The following is a 20,110-nucleotide window of genomic DNA, read 5'->3' on the forward strand; positions in this document are numbered from 1 at the left end:
GTTAAAAATTTGCTAAGCATTTATTATTTAAATAAATTTAGCGAAAGAAGCTTGAACGCAATTAAACAACTTATCTAAAAGTTATTTCAGTTTCATACAAAATTACTCAGTCATGAGACATCTTTCAAAAGTAAACCTTGCAAAATTCCCAACCATGCATTTTCAACTGACATTCACCAATTGAAGCTCCGAAAAAGTTTGCCAATACTTGATAAAAATTTAAATTATTTGCGTTTGTCCGCCAAAGCGAAATAGTTGCAGGCAACTACAACAACAACTACAACGACAACAACAACAACAACAACAACAACTGCGCAGCTGAAGGCGCAATGCAAATGACCATAAACAATCTGACCTATCACAACAATTACAACCGCAAAAAACTTTGACAAGCGTTAAACAAAAAGCCAAAACAATAAAAATTGACAGTAGTTCATGGCGCATAATTCAGTTTAACGGTCACGTTTTATTAACAAACGCACAAAATGCTCATGCTTCGTGAAAATCGGATGAGATTTGACCGAGTTATGGGGGTTGTAATTTTTGACCCATGTCTATATCCGAATCTTGGGGTGGTAAATTTTGACCCATGTCTATATACGAATCTTGGGGTAAGATTTGGACATGCATTTCGACTAAAAAATCGGTGTTTAGATTTGAATGCCACATTAATCTAGAGGGAAAACCATGAAGACAAAGCCAAACTTCGTGAAAATCGGATGAGATTTGACTGAGTTATGGGGGTTGTAATTTTTTACCCATGTCTATATACGAATCTTGGGGTCAGATTTGGACATGAATTTCGACTAAAAAATCGGTGTTTAGATTTGAATGCCAGATTAATCTATAGGGAAAACCATGAAGAAAAATCCAAACTTCGTGAAAATCGGATGAAATTTGGCCGAGATATGGGGGTGGTAAATTTTGACCCATGTCTATATACGAATCTTGGGGTAAGATTTGGACATGAATTTCGACTAAAAAATCGGTGTCGAGATTTGAATGCCAGTTTAATCTAGAGGGAAAACCATGAAGAAAAATCCAAACTTCATGAAAATCGGATGAGATTTGACCGAGTTATGGGGGTGGTAAATTTTAACCCATGTCTATATACGAATCTTGGGGTAAGATTTGACATGAATTTCGACTAAAAAATCGGTGTTTAGATTTGAATGCCAGATTAATCTAGAGGGAAAACCATGAAGAAAAATCCAAACTTCGTGAAAATCGGATGAGATTTGACCGAGTTATGGGGGTGGTAAATTTTGACCCATGTCTATATACGAATCTTGGGGTAAGATTTGGACATGAATTTCGACAAAAAAATCGGTGTCGAGATTTGAATGCCACATTAATCTAGAGGGAAAACCATGAAGAAAAAGCCAAACTTCGTGAAAATCGGATGAGATTTGACCGAGTTATGGGGGTAGTAATTTTTTACCCATGTCTATATACGAATCTTGGGGTAAGATTTGGACATGAATTTCGACAAAAAAATCGGTGTCGAGATTTGAATGCCAGATTAATCTACAGGGAAAACCATGAAGAAAAAGCCAAACTTCGTGAAAATCGGATGAGACTTGACCGAGTTATGGGGGTTGTAATTTTTTACCCATGTCTATATACGAATCTTGGGGTAAGATTTGACATGAATTTCGACTAAAAAATCGGTGTTTAGATTTGAATGCCAGATTAATCTAGAGGGAAAACCATGAAGAAAAATCCAAACTTCGTGAAAATCGGATGAGATTTGACCGAGTTATGGGGGTGGTAAATTTTGACCCATGTCTATATACGAATCTTGGGGTAAGATTTGGACATGCATTTCGACTAAAAAATCGGTGTTCAGATTTGAATGCCAGATTAATCTAGAGGGAAAACCATGAAGAAAAAGCCAAACTTCGTGAAAATCGGATGAGATTTGACCGAGTTATGGGGGTTGTAATTTTTGACCCATGTCTAGATACGAATCTTGGGGTAAGATTTGACATGAATTTCGACTAAAAAATCGGTGTTTAGATTTGAATGCCAGATTAATCTAGAGGGAAAACCATGAAGAAAAATCCAAACTTCGTGAAAATCGGATGAGATTTGACCGAGTTATGGGGGTGGTAAATTTTGACCCATGTCTATATACGAATCTTGGGGTAAGATTTGGACATGCATTTCGACTAAAAAATCGGTGTTTAGATTTGAATGCCAGATTAATCTAGAGGGAAAACCATGAAGAAAAATCCAAACTTTGTGAAAATCGGATGAGATTTGACCGAGTTATGGGGATTGTAAATTTTGACCCATGTCTATATATGAATCTTGGGGTAAGATTTGGACATGAATTTCGACTAAAAAATCGGTGTTTAGATTTGAATGCCAGATTAATCTAGAGGGAAAACCATGAAGAAAAATCCTATATCATATATATATTCTATTTTAGAAGCTATATGTCAAGTTTGGTGACTCTAGTTCTTATTATTTACCAAAATTGCCCAAAAAACAGGATATCGATATCGATTTGTATCGATTGTTTGGAAACGGAGTAAGTTATCAATTATCGGAAACAAACTCGATCTGCGCGAGAGCTAGGAGCATCTACATCTAAAATTTCAAGTCTGTAGCTCTTATAGGTTCTGAGATCCTTGCGTTCATACATACGGAGGGACGGACAGACAGACGGACATGGCTAGATCGACTCAGCTATTTATGCTGATCAAGAATATATATGCTTTATGGGGTCGGAGTTGCTTCCTTCTGCGTGTTACATACATTTGGCTTTCGCACAAATACAATATACCCTTATACCCATTTTTAATGGGTTCATGGTATAAAAATAATATACTCCAATACATTATTACACTTATGTATTTGTTTATGCACCTCGTATGAACCGTTTTTGATCAAGTTGTATTCCAGATCATCATCAACAATCCGATCGATATATTCTTTTGTTTTGTAGGAGCGAAAGAATCACAGAAGCTAGTTTTGATATATAAGGACATAGAATCATTATGAATGAAGCTTTTGTCCATCTATTTTAATTAAATGGTAATCAGGACAGTCTCCTTTCATATTTACTTTTCAAATTCTTGTTGTTTTGAACACTTTGCCATTAGGCATAATTTAAATATAACATTTTTGTACATATATATATATCATGTCGAATTCTCGAATAACTTATTGCACGAAAAATTAAACCTAACATTTCGGTTAATATTGGACAAGAAAACTACTATTATTTTCTTGTCAAAAATGGTTTTTAATGAATCAATCATTTTCGAATGTCTATAATATAATATATATAATAAATATCACTTTTCTATAATACAAATATTTAAATCGATTATATCAAATTACTAATTTGAAAACATAATTTTCCAAGCACAAAAATATCGAGATATATATGGACAACTATAAAATATTTATAATTCAAAATTGATAGAAATCGAATTTATAGATCGATAGATATTGAGCCTCTGACTCGATACATATCGATTTGCCAAGTGTGACATGTTAACAAGTAGGAAGGGATCACTGATCAGTTTAGTTGCCAATTATCGATAGCGTATCTCCTAGTTGGGTATTGACTTTAAAGCTTTCAAATTTAAAGCTGCCTTCCAACTTTTCGTGGGCTTTGTGGCTATGGTCGTAGCTGGCTCGAAGCGCACAATTCAGTTGGCAACCGGCCGCGTTCATACCAACAAGTTGTTGCCGCTTAAATTACACGTGAAGAGATCTCAAAACATAACGATTTTGTGCTTGACAGGATTACGCAGCAAAAATCGCAAGAAGCAGCAACAAGCAGAAGCGCGAAAATAATTAGTAAAAATAATATAAAAATGTGAGTTTCGCAGGTGAAATTCAGATTTAATGTGAAAGTTAAAAATTTGCTAAGCATTTATTATTTAAATAAATTTAGCGAAAGAAGCTTGAACGCAATTAAACAACTTATCTAAAAGTTATTTCAGTTTCATACAAAATTACTCAGTCATGAGACATCTTTCAAAAGTAAACCTTGCAAAATTCCCAACCATGCATTTTCAACTGACATTCACCAATTGAAGCTCCGAAAAAGTTTGCCAATACTTGATAAAAATTTAAATTATTTGCGTTTGTCCGCCAAAGCGAAATAGTTGCAGGCAACTACAACAACAACTACAACGACAACAACAACAACAACAACAACTGCGCAGCTGAAGGCGCAATGCAAATGACCATAAACAATCTGACCTATCACAACAATTACAACCGCAAAAAACTTTGACAAGCGTTAAACAAAAAGCCAAAACAATAAAAATTGACAGTAGTTCATGGCGCATAATTCAGTTTAACGGTCACGTTTTATTAACAAACGCACAAAATGCTCAACAACGAAAAAGTTATAAATATATCAAAATAATACTGCAATTTTTCGTGTGCAATGTTTATGCTAAAGTTAATTGTAATTGTCATCTGTTTTCATTTAATTGCATAAAGGAAGAAAATTCTAAAGAAACCACAATTTCCAGGCAAACTAGAATGCTGCTTGACTAACAGATACTCTGTAAACAGGCGTGACTTATATAATAATATTGTGTTAATTTTTTAATTACTTTTATGTTTTCAAGTTGAAAAATATACGTATACCCAAAGTCAGCACAATAACTCTTAAGCTCTGACTAAAATTCGATATTTCTTATATAGAAAAGTGTAGATACAAAATTATAAAAAATTCTTTGACATCTTAAGTCAATATTAAAACATGAAAGTAAGAATATATGCTACACGCCGAAGACTTAATACCCTTATAGACATTTTCCATTTGCAATATATATTGGAAAACACAATATTCGACAACAAAAACTAATTTTTAAACCGATTTTTGCGAACTTGCTAAGATTTGGTTCATATATAAGCAGCATAGTTTAACTACCAAATGAGGGGCTAAGTTAAAATATCTGAATAAACAAAAATAGCTTTATTTTCGGCCGATAATCGGATGTTGGTAAGATTTTACATATATTTAGGGAACATAGTGCATATATTAATTGCCTATTTTGGTCAAGATATGTGAATAAAACAGACAGACGGATAGATGGACATGGCTATATCAACTCGACTAATGATGCTGATCTAGAATATATATAGTTTATGGAAACAGAGGTGTTTCTTTCTATGCGTTGCACATTTCATGCCAAAATGATAAGGGTATATAACCAGACATATGTACATATGTATGTATACATTACAAACTCCATCTGTAATCCATAAATGCCTAGCTCCAGTTTTGCGTATGCAGGGTATACAAAGAAAACATTTAATAAGCTGCCGGTTACAATGAGGGTATCGTCATGTCTTTAGGGCATTACAAGAAGTGAATATTAATTTTGACTATAAATTGACGACATTTTATCGATGAGGTAATTGATTATCGTAATTTTGGGCAACAACTCGTCATTCTATTTCATATGTGAAACTGTTTGAAAGTGAAAATTGACAAATTTGATAATCAAAAAGTAAATTACATAATTCAAATTTTATTGTATGGAATGGATATTTTGGATAATGGACAACTCTTAAAAGAATGAATGCAAATAAAAAAAAAATAAATAAATTGGTTATATGCAATTAATCAGATAATATAATAAGCATATAACAAATTTACAACATTTAATTTTTTATTTGCATAAACATTAATACTATCCCAAATACTATGATTTGTGCATTCATGGCTGAGATGTAAGAGGCAATAATCTGCTTTCTTCACAAAAAATATAATGAAATTTTAGAGAACCATTATCTATTCTCTCATAGGTCTTCAACGACAGATTCATAAACCAAATATAGTTAAGGCTTTTTCGATACCGCCCTTGCTGAGGTTTCTGGCGGCTCCCATTGAATTTTCCTACATAAATTTCTGTAACAAACCTGATAAAAAGTGACACAAATTACAATGTCGCATGCGGAAGTGAGTTTTCCGAACCACCTGAAAGTGCATTCCAATTTACTTTCTGAATAAATGCTAGAATTTAGCTGCTTCCAACTTTATTTCCTAACGTATTGCCTAGTTTTTGTTACAAATTATCAAATTCTTAAGTGCTCCATTCACAAAACTATTTGCCCATAATATTGCCACTGATCAACATGATGATGATGATGATGATGATGATGAGCATCATTATTGTCGTCGCAGACATGACAGTGGACCCCTCCAGCGTTGCATTATGCAACTCAACTTGGCAAACTCTGAGCGCCCCCGACAAATATATATACGTTTTTTTTCAGGTTTTGAAGTGTATTCATGTAGTGTCATGTAAAGTGCCTCAGACTGACGCTGTGAGTGTGACTTGGAATCGCACTCAGACTTGGATTCGGACTCTACTTACGTGTTTAAAAGTTGTTGTTATATTTGATTAGGTCAATGGAAACGAATTGGCATAGTCCGTGTTGCAGTTTCGCTTCTCGTTCATTCCCGAAAATTTGGGTCACTTGGTTAATTGACAAAGATTGACGTATTGTTATTCTACGTGCCCACAAATTTGTTTACACTCACATAAATACTTTGCATACAATGAGGAAATACAACTGGAAAATAACTGGAACTCAAAATGCAACTGCAGCCACTGAACCCACTTTGGCGATCTGACGAGAGTGAAAGGCCTCAAGGCCTTGAAATTTCAGCCATGGCTTAAAGAAGCCGCATTTTGGCTCATTACATACATTATATTTTATGGCAATTAATGAGCTCATAAAGTTTTAAAAGAGTGTGAAATTTTGTTTCTTTAACTTTTTAGCATTTACAAGGTTACATTGAAGTTGTGATAAATACGAGAAAAAAACTTTAATTGTTAACTAGCTCAAGTTAACAATTGTTTATCACACTTTTACACAAAGCGGAAGAAGTAACCGCAATTATTCAAAGGCTCAAAATAGCTTTAAAAGCTGCACATATGCTTATTCATAAGACTTTTCAAATTACTCGACGGTGTAAAATAATTAGGGTATTCCCTCGATTTAGTTAATTGATTGAAATGTTTATAAGAAACTGGACAGCTCTGTGTTTCTGCTAAGACTTGTAATAGTTAAAAAATAATTTTTTGTATTTCCTTATAATTTTTTAAAATTATTTTCCTATTTTATTTTGAAGCTTCAATGTTCCTGCTAAAGTTGTCAGCTACTTTAAGGTCTGGTTAAGCCCCAATTCTTTTCAAATTTCCTTTATATGTAAGCAAAAACAACTATTTGGTTTCTTTTGGCCTTTTTTCATCTTCTTGTCAAAGTTGACATACAATAATAGCGTTCACATACACATATTCATGATATTGTTAAAAGACTCTACGGTCATTCTAAAATTATTAGGGTATTCCCAAGCTAAATTTTATATTTCGTTTAGTTTTTTATTCGTATCCTCGTATCCTCCTGCTAAGTTTATTTAATCACAAATGTTGCTGCCTAAATTATCATCTATTTTAAAATATAGATATATACATAACATTTAAAATTTTCCTTTTTATTTCATATAACAGACATTTTAACATGTACCTGACTGAACGCCTGTTTATATTTAGTAGGCACCTAACCTATTTGTTAAATATGGTTAACTTTTAAGCAATAAGAAACTATTTGAATATTTTGTTGACAAGCAACTTTAATACAAAATATTCTATTTTCTTCAAGGAGGAAACAAAATTCGAACTTCTAGTCAAATTTAATTGAATATTATAATTTTGGATGATACATTACATAAACTAAGCTTATTTAATTCAAAAAAATGCCCGGCTGGAATGCAGATTCTCCAGGCCTGATGATGCTCACGTAATTGATGAATTGGCGAATAAAGGGCACAGAAGGCACATGTGGAAAAATGCAGTATGCAGTCTGTTGCCTCAAGTGGCAATATCAAGTCCAAAAATTACATCATCATTGTGGCGCATCAAGCAGCCAGGCACTGCACTGCCGGTTATCCAATTAAAACCAAAGATCAGGGATAGTTTGGCTGCAACAAAAGTGGGCCGGCCGTCTACAAATCCAAGTGGTGTAGCTTTGTGTTGTACGCACCAAAGCGGCGCAGCACGCGACATCTAGGAAATGAGAGCCGTCTGTTGGTCAGATGACGACAACTTTTAACCAGCCAGACCGATATATAAGTATATAGATATATATATATTTATATATATGTGCATGTATATGTATGTACCCGAGTGACAACTGTTGCTGGACCAAGTCAGCTGACTAGTTGTCCAGTGAAAAGCGGTCATTTGGGTTTTTAGGCGTGTTCCAGCCTGGCTATTGCCGAGGGAGCAGCAGGTATTGGAGCGGAGCTGGCGTAGGGGTAGATGGTAGGGGGGTACATGCGTGCATATGCGTGACAGGCGGAAACTTGTAATATCATATGCACGCCACAATTATGTAATGATTCACGAGCAAGTGAAATACATGCGGCTCGCGATCCCGTTACGCATCCAACTTAATCGAGTGCCCAACTTTGCTCTACTCCAATTCAGGTGCCCGCCGTATCGCCTGATCTGCCTAACGATCCTGCTAATTGCTCTGGCTGCGGCACGTCCGCAGCACAATTTGCAGCACATTGCCGTACTGGAGAATGCCGCCTGGGAGCAAACGTTGCCGCAACAACTGCAGAATCCCTTCTACAAGACGCCACGCGTCCGGGAGGCCCTAGCCAGATCGAGCTGGTTCGGTCCCGGCGAGCAGGTGGTAAGTCTGAGTCTTATATTACCATATCGCATATCTCTCTATTATATGTTTTCTCAGGTTCTTGAACGCCAGGCGGAAAAGATACCGCGCATGGAAATCTATAATGTGCTCTCTCACGCAGGTCTCATACCACGTCGCAAATATTTCTAAACATCTTTCGATTTACATTTTGTTACATTTTACATAAACTATCAGAAAATATTAAAGCTATAGTCATTAATTTAAGTAAAAGAAACAATGTTTTAATTTCTTGAAAAAATAACTAAGGATCTAATAATTTTTAAACGATTTATTGTTTAGCTCCTGGAACGTTTCCCGAGATCGAACCAAAACTAGTTTGATCAATTATAACATAAATGGGTTCCATATAACATACAAATTAAATATCTGAAATAAATGACGTATATTCGGGTAAACATATTGTAAGTATTGTATATCTATAATATTAGATATGCGTGGGGATTAGTAACACCATTAAAGAGAGTAATACTCCCAAAACACAAGGTTTGTTTGAAATGAATGAAATAACTATTTCAAAACAATTAAGTTCTTCCTATCAATATTAACGACTCGATGAAACAAAGAATAAGTCAAGAAGGAACCTAGAAAACAAATAAATCTACCAATATAAAGGATAACTGAAATATACAGAATGAAACATAAACACGCTTTCTTCACATTGCAGAGCAGACTTTCTGCAAAGCCTAACATAGTCCATAATATCATATATATCATAGATTCCTCATTTAAAAGACATTTGCTTGTAAAAATAACTGCATTTAGTTTATATTTTATAGAACTGTTACGCATAATAATATGTCTCGTTTGTATACAAAAAAGTCACAAAATTAGTTACAACAACTAGTATATACGTAAGCACCTACAATAGCTGTACCATGTTAGGGATCGATTGGTCTCTCTCTCTGTGCGAAGTATGCAATAATGCTACATTTAAAATTCCAGCTGTACTTCGAGCTGCGCAATGCGCTGCAGTCGCGCATCCAACAACAACTGGCTATCTTCCTGCTGGGTGCTCACTTCCTCCAGTGCTGTGTTGTGCGCCAGCAACGTTTTGCGCACCTCTTCTTTTTGCTGTTCCCCCTGCTGCGTCTGTTCGTGCTCCGCCTCGTCCTCTTCTTCCTCTGCATCGCTGCCAGCGTGCAGAAGCCCATTGCCATTCAATTTGCCATTGCTGAGCGTCTCTTCCGCAGCTGCGTTATGTCTAACTGTGCTCTCGGCAGGCGTTAGCAGCGATTTGATGAATTCGCCGCAAATCAGGCTCAGGGCAGGCATCGTATGGGCGGACAAGTTGACCAACTGAAATGAATTCGAGAGAACATTAATTGGCGTTGACCTTGTCAAAGTTCAAAATAGAAAAAAAAACTATGTTAGTTGGATTTAAATCCATTATTATTGTTGTTGTGATTACTTGTCAATTTATAAAAAAAAAATTTTTTTTTTTTGGTACCAGTACAGATTATGGTTCAAGTTCAGCGCTCAAAATTCATAATCTCATGCTCTAATACGACTTATTCCGGGCTGTTGTTGTTTTGGCATTGGCTTATGAGTTTGTCATTGCCGTCCGTTTGTCTGTCAAAGTGTCTGCGATCTGGTAACCTTGGCGCATGCGTCTTGCCCAATTATTAGGTTAATTATAAATTGTATAAGATTGTTTCATGTGCTCTTTTGCAGACGCATTACTCAGTTGCATTTTCTACTGAATTATTAATTAACAAATATTTAAGCAGGAAGCAGCGTCCAAATGAATCCAAACTGAGTCAGAGCCGCTGAAAAATACTCAATTTACACTCGTAAATTGCAACTTGACGAAACCAACTTAAACTAGTTGAAGACTGACCCAAATAAAATAGCCAAAAATATGTAAGCGATGTATGTAATGCATTAATGTAACTATATGCACATAATGTAATTAAGGCAATGAGCGACAAGTGCTCGCATTATAATTATTACAGTGGGTCAACCCACGCGGGCCCCAGGGGAAAAAGCACTCGCCGAGAGCTCAACCATAAAGTAGCCACAACAAATGCTCGTAACTATATATTTATTAAACAGCATAATGAGCTTAGAAAGAGCGAAGCACGCAATAACAACAAAAACAGCAGCTACGCATAAACAAAACATATTGAACAACAAAAGAGCCAAGGAGCGAGACGCGTGTATTGAGTGATGTGAGAGCGCAACTGTGAGCGCAAGCTCCACTGGAGTGGGTGTGTTTGCACTGGCAACTGCAGTAAATGCAGCGCTCATGTATGTGTGGGAGTGCGATAAATGGAGCGTCGGAGAGAGAGAGAGAGAGGAGGAGCACGCGCACACAACAATAACAAACCGAACTTTATGAGCAAAGCTTCGTGTATTAGAATTATGAGAGCGCGGCACGCACGAAGCTGCTGCTTCTGCTGCTGGCGCCGCTGTAGCAACAGCGCGGCGTATAAATTGCATTGAGCGCCAACAGCCGTTCAACATTGTGCCGTTGTATTTTGCACAAACAACAACAGCAGCAGCAGCAGAAGCGCAAAGCCGGAGAGAGCGTGACTGAAGCAGCCAGGCAAACGGAAGCGCGTGCCGCAAAGTTTACGGAAATATAATAACACAAGAAAAAAGTTCGCGGCACATAAACGACACTTGACCCGTCGCTGACAATAAACCGTTCAATTATTATTAAACAATTGAAGCAAAGCAAAAAGAAGCAGAATACAAAAAGTGCACTTAAGTGAAGTCCAAAAATACCGAAATGTGGCCAAACTTTGTTGCCGTCATTTCGCTGCTCTGCCTTGCATTGTTATGTGCCTGGGCGCAAGCTGGACCCGTGCCAATTGTGAATGAGGTGAGTTTCGGGGCGTGCGGCGAAATGTGGAGTGTGGGGACAAGCAAGTGCAAGAAGTTACGAGCTAAGGCATTTGCTTTTTGTTACAATGTGATTTTACTGTATTCCGGGGTATTAACCCACAAAGGGTAAATTACGACAATGTTGATTGCCAGTGCAATTGTTAATTAAAAGATTACTTTCTAATTAACAAACAATAAAGCCGTGAACACGACTTGGGCGGCTGTTAATCAGCAAGACTATTTATAGAGCTTAACTGTTTATATATGATCAGAATATTCCACTTATTTATATAATATGCGGAGTGACTTTCCTTATCAATGTCTCTGCGAAGAACTCGAGGTGTTTTCAAAAATTTTCAAAATAACAAAGTGATTAATGCACAGCCCTTAATGATCTTTGAGCACAGCCCAATTCAGCTGAAAAGTCAAGAAACCTTGCGAATCTGCCCAACTATCCAAACTAGACCTATACCAACCCGATAAATTCTATGATAATATAGTTGCCATGCTGGTAGGGCAGAATTTTCCAGTCAAGCTTTAAATAAGATCCAATTGAAAGGCATCCAGAAATAAACTGTTGCGCCTTTCGACTTTAAGAGAATGGCGTTATTATTATGAATTGAAATTATTTAAATTGAGTTGAAAATAGCAACAAAAAAAGCCATTTGGCTTGCACAACAAAACTGAACAATCAGCAAATATGATAAAAAGCTGATCCCAGAAAAGCTAGATCCTAACCTAAAATGCTTCACTTGATCTTAGAGACATGGATCTGAGAGTCTCAATATTATTCCAAAAAAAACCATCTAGGAAATGCTCAATTATTACAACAATTGAGAAATAATATAGGAACTCAATATATAGACTTCCGGTAGCATGATGATGGGCAAACAAATTATCTATAGATCCTATTTTTATTTAACTAAAGTCTTTCTATATATTTTCTATATATTCTCCTGCACACATCATCTAGCATCAACAGCTAATGCCCAAGGTGCCCCAATGGCATTGTTTGCGCTACTTTAAGCACGACGTGCTCATGATGAGGCGCTGTCGGCATTTGCGTGTTCCAACGGCGCCACGTCTTGGGGATGGACCCATACGCAAGAGGAAGAAATAGAAATTGTGGCGATCCGGCAATGAATTAAGCCAAAAACAACAACAACAACAACAAATGCACACGACTGAACAACAAGACGAATTACAATTACAAATAGAATTTCAAGAGGATTTATAGCGAGACCAAAGCAAAATCAAAAAACCTAAAAACAAATATATCAATTTGTATATTTAATCTAAGCTTAAGACAGTCTAACCACTTGTACTTCATAGCACGTAAGGTTTCAATAAAAAGACAACAAAAAATACAAGTAAATATGCCAAGAAGAGAAACATATCAAATCTAGCACACAAATTGTTTAAGTTTGTTCCTCAAGTTTTCATTATAACAAAATTAAAATAGATCGACCAATAGAAAATTGTTAATTGCTGACAAAGAATATGCGGAAGTGAAAATAAAATAAAACTATATGAGACTGACAATCTGGAATCTGAACTGCGCTGTTCTATTGAAAGTAATGAACGGAAATGAAACACAATCAGATTTTGGATGGGATTCATCAATAAACATAGAATCGGCCTTGTTTTAAATACTTTTTAAAACACGATTGATAAGAAAGGAACAAGTGGAAATGGAACAAATTATTTTTAAGTTGCCTGCAGTGTTACATAGCCTAGCTTTAGAATTTAACAATTGTAAAAATTTATACCAAGTTAGGAACAAGTGGAAATGGAACATATTGTCATAAGTTATCCCAAATCCAAAGGCCGTACGATAAGTAAAAGGGAACTAGAGAATGAAACATTGTCGCAATTGACTTCATGTAATATTGTCTGTTATAAAAATATCCAAAAAGCCAATTTGTAAACAATTGAGAATACAAAACCTAAGCTATTATTCAATTTCATAACATTTCAAACGAAATTTCAATTTTTGATACAGTTGAATATTAATGGATTATAAATGGACTTTAAAAGGGATAGTTTTGTTTTAGCGAAACGCAAAGTTTAGAAAATTGTCAATTTTATAGTGAAATATCAATTTTAAGCACTGTCGCAGATATTTCAAAATTGTTAGTACAATAAGCTAAAGGCTAGTCAACTTTTTATGCCCTCGATGATTTGCGTTGCCTCTGAAAACTTACCGCATTCACTGAACTATGTGCGCTGCGCCCCACAATCAGTGGACCATTGTTCTGGGCAATTTCTGCGATGTCGCTGGACTTTTGTTTGGCCACAAAGCTGCCGAAGGTGGCGAATTGCATCAGTTGATCCGTAACTGGCGGCTGGGCAAAGGAAATCGGCGCAGGCGCATCATCCATTGTGCTGTGTCCCGGCGCGGCCAGGTAGACAATCTCTTTGTCGTGGGTGAGCATGTGCAGCGTGGACTGCGCCTGCCAGTCCACATTGATGGAGCTCTGCTTGGGCTGGCGACGCGGCAGCCAGACCAAACCGTGCATCTTGGGCAAATTGCTGCGCTGATAGACGGGCAGCGGCACATTAGGCTGGAAGACGTGCACTAGATACACGGAACAAGGCCATGGCATTAGTAAGAGATTCCCCAAACGGCGGCAATTACTCACGTTCATCGTTGCGTGTGATGGCAGCTATCAGATTGGTGAGCGGATCAAAGGCCAGTTGCTGCACGGACAGCTTGAGGCCCGCCTGGAGACGCAGCGTCATTAGGTTCCAGATGAGTACGCGCGTCTCGGTACAGACGGCCACCAGGTGGGCCTGCGCGCCAGCGCCGAATTGCACTTGCGATATTTGGGCAACACTCTGGAGCGGCACCACCTTGGCCAGTTTCTTGCCAGGCTGTGTTGACCAGCGTTTGCGCTTGGTTGACGTCGGTGCTGCTGCTTTCGTGGTTTCGTCCAGATGCAGCACGCTGAAGAGCGGCAACAACTCCTGGCGGACCAGCTGTTCATAGTTTTTCCGCCGGCTACTTAGCCGTGTCAGGCGCTGTTTCGCCTTGAAGCGTTGACGAGGATGCAGTCGGTGCAAGCGCGTCTCAAGCGTTCGCAAACGCAGCTGTACCGCAATGGGATCCACCAGGCAGTTCTGCAGATAAGCCTTGAGTCGCTTCTGGCAGGCCTCGTGCACGGTGCACTCAATGCCAAAGCGACGCAGCAGCTGGAGCTTTTGATGCAGGCCCAACTCGGACATTTGCATAATGTGCTTGTACACGGACTCCTTTGCAATTTCCTGGGGCTTCAGCTCGTCGCTGGACTTGCTCTGACTGCTCGGCGCACTGGCCATCAGTTGACGCGCCTGCTGCACCAGCGTCTGGTCGTCGCTGTCGAGCAGCGTTTGCAGCAGACTCCAAAGCTTTTGGCGCTGTTGCGTCACCTCCGTGCGTGTGCCATTCACTGGCATCTGGGCCAGACGCAGCTGTGCCTTGGCCACGACGCCATCGTAGCCAGCGGATGTGCTCAGCGCATGCAGCAGTCGCAGCGTACGTGCATCGTACAGCACCATCGTGCTGCCGTAGCCCGCAGCCAGCAGTGAACCATCCTGGGAGAAGCATATGGAGCCGAGTGGCTGTCGCTTGTAGCTCGCCTGCGCCGCACAGCTCCACATGCTGCCACGCTTGTAAATGTTCTCCGAATCGCCCAGCGTCCACAGCTTGAGCACATTGTCCTTGCCAGCGCTCGCACAACGCAAATTGTCCACCTGAAACTGATTGGAAAAGATGATCGCCTGGAAACCGTGTTCATGTGGCAGCTCAATGTTTGTGTTTAGTTTGTAGCTGCAATGGAAGAAAACAAAAAGTGAGTTGTAAATTAAAAATGGCATAAATTAAAGCTAGATTTAATGGTCGTAGCTTTTTTGCTTAAATTACGATTAGTTTGCCTACCTTTGTAATCGCTCCTGATATTGCCAAAATTTGAGACGCAGCTCGGCAAAGTTGCGCTGATCGTTGTACACCTCGCCCGTGACCATCCAATCAATGTTGAACGCGGCGCATGTGACACACGTATTGTAAATGATCCGCTGCGGCTCCTGGGAGTTCACATTGTTCTCCACCACACGCAGCTACGTTAAGAGCGAAAGCAAAATTAGCCAAAAACAAATTACAAGAGAAGTAAACATACATTATAAAGCAAACTCTTCGTATAGGCCGAGTAGAACTGCAAGTTTCCAATGCGCCCATTGAGCACCAGCGTGTTTGTGCGCGGATTGAGGCACAGGCCGATGGGAAATAAGCTCTTGCCCGTCTTGTCGGGCAGCGCATAGGTGAAATGTTGTAGCGTAGACCTGAGCCGCACATCGCTGGGGCTCACAAATTGCAGGGCATTGTCGTCGGTGCAGGCGAGCACATGCTCGTTCCCATCGCTGATCACAATGTGCCTGATAATGCTGGGCATGCGCGGCAAAAAATGCCGTTCGTCCTGATTGGCCAGCGTCCATTTGACCAGCACCGCCTCATGGCCGGCGCTGTAAAAACTGACGCCCGTGGGCGTAAACGCAATGCTGGTCACGGCCGTACTATGCCAGTGGTGTTCCGTGCAGAGCACACGCTCCTGATGACCAAACTGACGCCAGATGATGACCCGGCCCGACTCGTCGCCAGTGGCGCCCAGTTCCTCGCAGGGACTCAAACGCACACACGTTATGGGCGCACTGTGTGTGTTCTTAAACCGCATAAACTTCCAGTTCACATAGTTGAGAAAGTAAACATAGACGCCCTGTGACAGTATTATGTACTTGAAGGCGCCCTTGCTCACATCCACCAAAGGGGCGCGAACTCTGCAAATGCACAAATGCAACAGGTTGACAAATATTAAAACAAGTAAGTAACTAGAAGGGACTAAGGGAACCATTTGATGTTCGATGAGGATAGGGCTTTACTTGCAGAGCTTGGTTAAGATGCGAGACAAAAATATAGTTTTATAAACAAAAACACATTTTTAGCCAGATTCTTTCTAGAGACTGAAGAGTGAAGAAGATAAGATTTTGTTTATGATATTTATGAAATGTGTAAAAACTGATTTTGGCTAAAATTTCATTGAATGAGAGCTAAGAAACAAGTTTAATAGTGATTCAGAGAGAAATCAAATGAAGTGTTCGATTAGAAACAAATGCAATTTGCTGAACAAAGTCAAAAGATATGGATATGATATTTAATGTGGATTACATACTTTGAGTTTAAAAAAGACTTTAAAACCAGTTGAAAAATAGCTATATGAGCATATTTCTGGGCTACAACGACTCGGAAGAGCCTCAAAACAGATTGAACACAACTCTTATAAAAATCTTGAAACAAAGGACTACTTACTTTAATCGGAGTCCACAATTAATGTCGATGACAGTGCCTGTGCTTGTGTTCACCACGAACCAGCTGATCTGTTCCCCGCTCTTGCGCTTGACCGTGACAAAGGCGCACGCGGTGTCGCCCTCCTTGTACAAGTTTAGCAGATTGCACGTGAGGATTTGCAGGCCTTCGGTGCCCAGCTGCAACTTAATGTTCTTTTGCAGCACGCCCGTGCGCCAATGCCAGCGCAGCAGCTGGCCTGTGCTGGTGCAGCCCAACAGCAGCTCCGGCTGCTGCACGTCCAGCTCCAAGCTGATTAATGGCGCCGTCGCATCGTTTAGCTCACGTGTCAATTCTCCTGTGCTGGTGACAAACACCTGCACCTTGAGGCCGCAGCGCACAAAGACGAATCTATGCAGATTTATGGGAAGTTTATTTTATGCCTTAATATGTCTTTATTTCAGTTTAAAACTAACCTTCCCTGTGCAGAGAAAACGGGCGCATGTTTTACAATGTTGCCGCCCGCCAAATGCTGCAGCTCGAGTCCGTCTTCATCGTCGAAATTCATGGCTGTACCAATTCTGCAGCCTTGTGGAGCAGCTTTAACTGCTTGTACACTTTAAATCTAGAAATGTTTAGCAATAACAACTTATTTTCTGCAAGTTCTTTCATACAAAATCACAAACCGCACGTGTAGCTGCTTTTTACAGTGTTGCTAAACGCGATGGCAGCAGTGTTCATAAACAGCAGCTTGCATCGGAATGTGCTGCGGCCAACATAGCTCGATAATAGCAATTAAGCGGGAAGGCTGAGTGATTTAAATGTAATCGAATTTGGTTCAATTTATTGGTTATATAGGCATAAAAATGTTTAAATGAAACCCTTAAAATAAGTTGTGGAAAGCGACAGCAAATTTACATTTATTATGAGCCGCTGTACCATTAAGGTTTAATACAATTCAACTAAGCTGATATGTATAAGGAATACGAAACTATCTTTAGTTTTAGGCGAATTCTTACCAAAATAGAACTGTTCACGCAGCTTGAAGCCAAAAAGTAAACAATTTAGTATTTATTAGTTTTTCTTTATTTTGTGTTAGTATAATTGCTGTACTATCCTAACTTAATTCAAATATGCCGCGCAACAGCTAGTGATACAAAATGTCTTGTAGTGCTGTGTAAGTTCTCGATAAGTGATAAGTTTTGGTATTTTGCCGCTAACGCATTGCAGCCCACATTAGAATAAAATATTGTTCAATAAATGGATAAACTAATGGTCAGCAGAAAGTAGGCGGTACATATCAAACCGCTGCCACGTGTCCGGCTAAAATTCGAGCTGGCAAACTAAAAACGCAATGAAGTGTAAACTCGAAGTCGCTGAAGCAACGACCCCAACAACAACAACTGGAAACAACATGTGCAACGTTGCAGGCAAACGCAATGTAAACAACTTGCGGGCAAGTTGTTCAATTTGGTTAATGCTGCCGCTCCTGGTGTTGTCCTGCCTGCTGCATGTGGCTCTGTCGGAGCCGCTGAAAGTGATCTACGCTGTAAATGCGGGCGGGGATGACCACACAGACCAGAACGGCATACACTACGAGGCGGATCCGCTGAACGTGGGCATTTCCTCGGACTATGGCAAGCATTTGCTGATGATAGGCCGCGTGCCGGAGCAGGACGAGGTGCTCTACCGCACCGAACGCTATCACACAACCACCTTCGGCTACGACTTTCCCGCCGATGGCGACGGCGACTATGCGCTTATCATGAAGTTCTGCGAGGTCTACTTCGATGCGCCCAATCGCAAGGTATTCGATGTGCTGCTTAATCGCAAGCACACGGTGGTCAAGCAGCTGGACATCTACAATCAGGTGGGACGCGGCTCGGCCCACGATGAGATTGTCTACTTCAAGATCATCAACGGACGGCTGCACTACGAGTACGAGGGTGAAATTGAGACATCGGATGTGCGCAATGGTCGTTTGCGTCTGGACTTTATCAAGGGCGCACTGGACAATCCGAAGATCAATGCGTTCGCCCTGCTCAAGGGCGATGTCTCCCAGCTGCCGCGCCTGCACAATACCGTGGCCAGTGAGCGGCGTGCCGAGCCTGAAGAGGAGGACAAGCCGCGCGTGCCGCGTCCACGTGATAATGAACAGCATCAGGAGCGCATTGTGCGCTACAATGAGCGGCAGGTGCAAAGAGGCTACGAGGATGATGAGGACGAAGACGAATACGATTTAGAGGAGGGTGAGCCGCAGCCCGAAATGCCGCAACGTCACCAGCACCAACAACAACCACAGCAGCAGCAGTCGCAACAGCAGCAACAACAACAACAACAACAGTCGACGCAGAGCTCCAAGCGAACGCGCAGTGGACCACGTCAGCCAAATCCCTATTCAATGGATGACTCCTCCATTTTAATGCCAGTTTTCATTGCCATTGGGGCGTTCATACCGCTGCTATTTTGCCTGTGCAAGCTGTGATCCCCATGGGATCTTATTGGGCTGCCCCCCGTGGGAGCGTTCGTGTTGATTTTTGTGATTTTTATAAAAGACTTAATTATATAATTATCGTTTAGCTGTAGCGACAAACTGTAAACGTTTATTTTTTTGGCCCTTTGTTTTTGCCCACACACAAAAACGCACAAATCTCTCTACTATTCATATATATACGTATATATATTTGGCATATAGTCTAATGTGTTCCTTTTTATGGATAGCCGACCGCCCTGCCCGCCCGCCAGGCTTGTTTACTTAAGCTTACAACGCACTGAAAACTCTTGTTTTTTTATAGTTTCGCTTTAAATGAAAATATGTAATCTGTTTTTTAGGCATTTGCTTCAAACGAATTCAATGAAAATAAACCTTGTTTGTTATTAACAAATTGTTTTATGATATCGTCGTTTTTTATTATTAGTTAATGGATTCTGTGATCTGTATCGAAAAACTTCAAGTTTTAAATATTTGTTCAGCGGGTATTCCCCGTATAATAACCACGAAGATTATACAGGAATTTGTATAATTTTATTTTAGTGATTAGTTTATTTATTGATTAGGGTCAGCTGCCCTAGTTGCCCTGCTTAGGCCGTGATAGTGGCTTTTTCTAAGACCTTCAGAATTGTGCTTAAAGCCCAACGGAGAAAGGATGCTTATAAGATATAGTCGATGTATGAACTAATATCTTACCCGTCCCAGACTTTTCCTCTATTAAAAAGGGGTGTATCTGGACGGCTAGAATAATTGGGTTATAATATCTATTA

At 39.6% G+C, this 20,110-nt stretch overlaps 4 protein-coding genes across 4 annotated transcripts; 3 read left to right on the forward strand and 1 right to left on the reverse strand.

Annotated features, from left to right (window-relative positions):
* The first annotated feature begins 7,643 nt into the window (after positions 1–7,643).
* On the forward strand, positions 7,644–8,882 carry LOC115758806. Its single transcript, XM_030699583.1, has 2 exons — positions 7,644–8,688; positions 8,746–8,882. Exons 1-2 carry the CDS (start codon positions 8,335–8,337, stop codon positions 8,836–8,838), a joined length of 447 nt encoding a protein of 148 aa, XP_030555443.1. The 5' UTR covers positions 7,644–8,334; the 3' UTR covers positions 8,839–8,882.
* A 593-nt stretch (positions 8,883–9,475) lies between these two features.
* On the reverse strand, positions 9,476–17,530 carry LOC115758882 (WD repeat-containing protein 75). The gene is made up of 7 exons (XM_030699677.1): positions 17,326–17,530; positions 16,874–17,260; positions 15,690–16,344; positions 15,452–15,630; positions 14,178–15,343; positions 13,740–14,113; positions 9,476–10,005 (listed from the first exon to the last, which is right to left on the reverse strand). The coding sequence occupies exons 1-7, from the start codon at positions 17,415–17,417 to the stop codon at positions 9,640–9,642; spliced, it is 3,219 nt and encodes a 1,072-aa protein (XP_030555537.1). The 5' UTR covers positions 17,418–17,530; the 3' UTR covers positions 9,476–9,639.
* Positions 11,194–12,965, forward strand: LOC115758883. The gene is made up of 2 exons (XM_030699678.1): positions 11,194–11,533; positions 12,509–12,965. The coding sequence occupies exons 1-2, from the start codon at positions 11,441–11,443 to the stop codon at positions 12,653–12,655; spliced, it is 240 nt and encodes a 79-aa protein (XP_030555538.1). The 5' UTR covers positions 11,194–11,440; the 3' UTR covers positions 12,656–12,965.
* A 579-nt stretch (positions 17,531–18,109) lies between the features above and the next one.
* Positions 18,110–19,734, forward strand: LOC115758978 (malectin-A). Its single transcript, XM_030699780.1, has one exon. The coding sequence runs from the start codon at positions 18,204–18,206 to the stop codon at positions 19,332–19,334; it is 1,131 nt and encodes a 376-aa protein (XP_030555640.1). The 5' UTR covers positions 18,110–18,203; the 3' UTR covers positions 19,335–19,734.
* The last annotated feature ends 376 nt before the right edge of the window (positions 19,735–20,110 follow it).

The sequence above is a fragment of the Drosophila novamexicana genome, unplaced genomic scaffold (assembly GCF_003285875.2).
Source record: "Drosophila novamexicana strain 15010-1031.04,08,12 unplaced genomic scaffold, DnovRS2.1 tig00000193-arrow-pilon, whole genome shotgun sequence".
NCBI lineage: Eukaryota > Metazoa > Arthropoda > Insecta > Diptera > Drosophilidae > Drosophila > Drosophila novamexicana.

Excerpts from the sequence above, each read along its gene's own strand:
- LOC115758806 (XM_030699583.1), top strand. The coding sequence starts at position 8,335 with ATGCGTGACAGGCGGAAACTTGTAATATCATATGCACGCCACAATTAT. Across the intron at positions 8,689-8,745 it reads TCGGTCCCGGCGAGCAGGTG|GTTCTTGAACGCCAGGCGGA; the intron begins GTAAGTCTGAGT and ends ATGTTTTCTCAG.
- LOC115758883 (XM_030699678.1), top strand. The coding sequence starts at position 11,441 with ATGTGGCCAAACTTTGTTGCCGTCATTTCGCTGCTCTGCCTTGCATTG. Across the intron at positions 11,534-12,508 it reads CCGTGCCAATTGTGAATGAG|CATCAACAGCTAATGCCCAA; the intron begins GTGAGTTTCGGG and ends CACATCATCTAG.
- LOC115758882 (XM_030699677.1), bottom strand. The coding sequence starts at position 17,417 with ATGAATTTCGACGATGAAGACGGACTCGAGCTGCAGCATTTGGCGGGC. Across the intron at positions 15,631-15,689 it reads CGAAGAGTTTGCTTTATAAT|CTGCGTGTGGTGGAGAACAA; the intron begins GTATGTTTACTT and ends CTCTTAACGTAG. Across the intron at positions 10,006-13,739 it reads CACATAGTTCAGTGAATGCG|TTGGTCAACTTGTCCGCCCA; the intron begins GTAAGTTTTCAG and ends AATTCATTTCAG.
- LOC115758978 (XM_030699780.1), top strand. The coding sequence starts at position 18,204 with ATGAAGTGTAAACTCGAAGTCGCTGAAGCAACGACCCCAACAACAACA.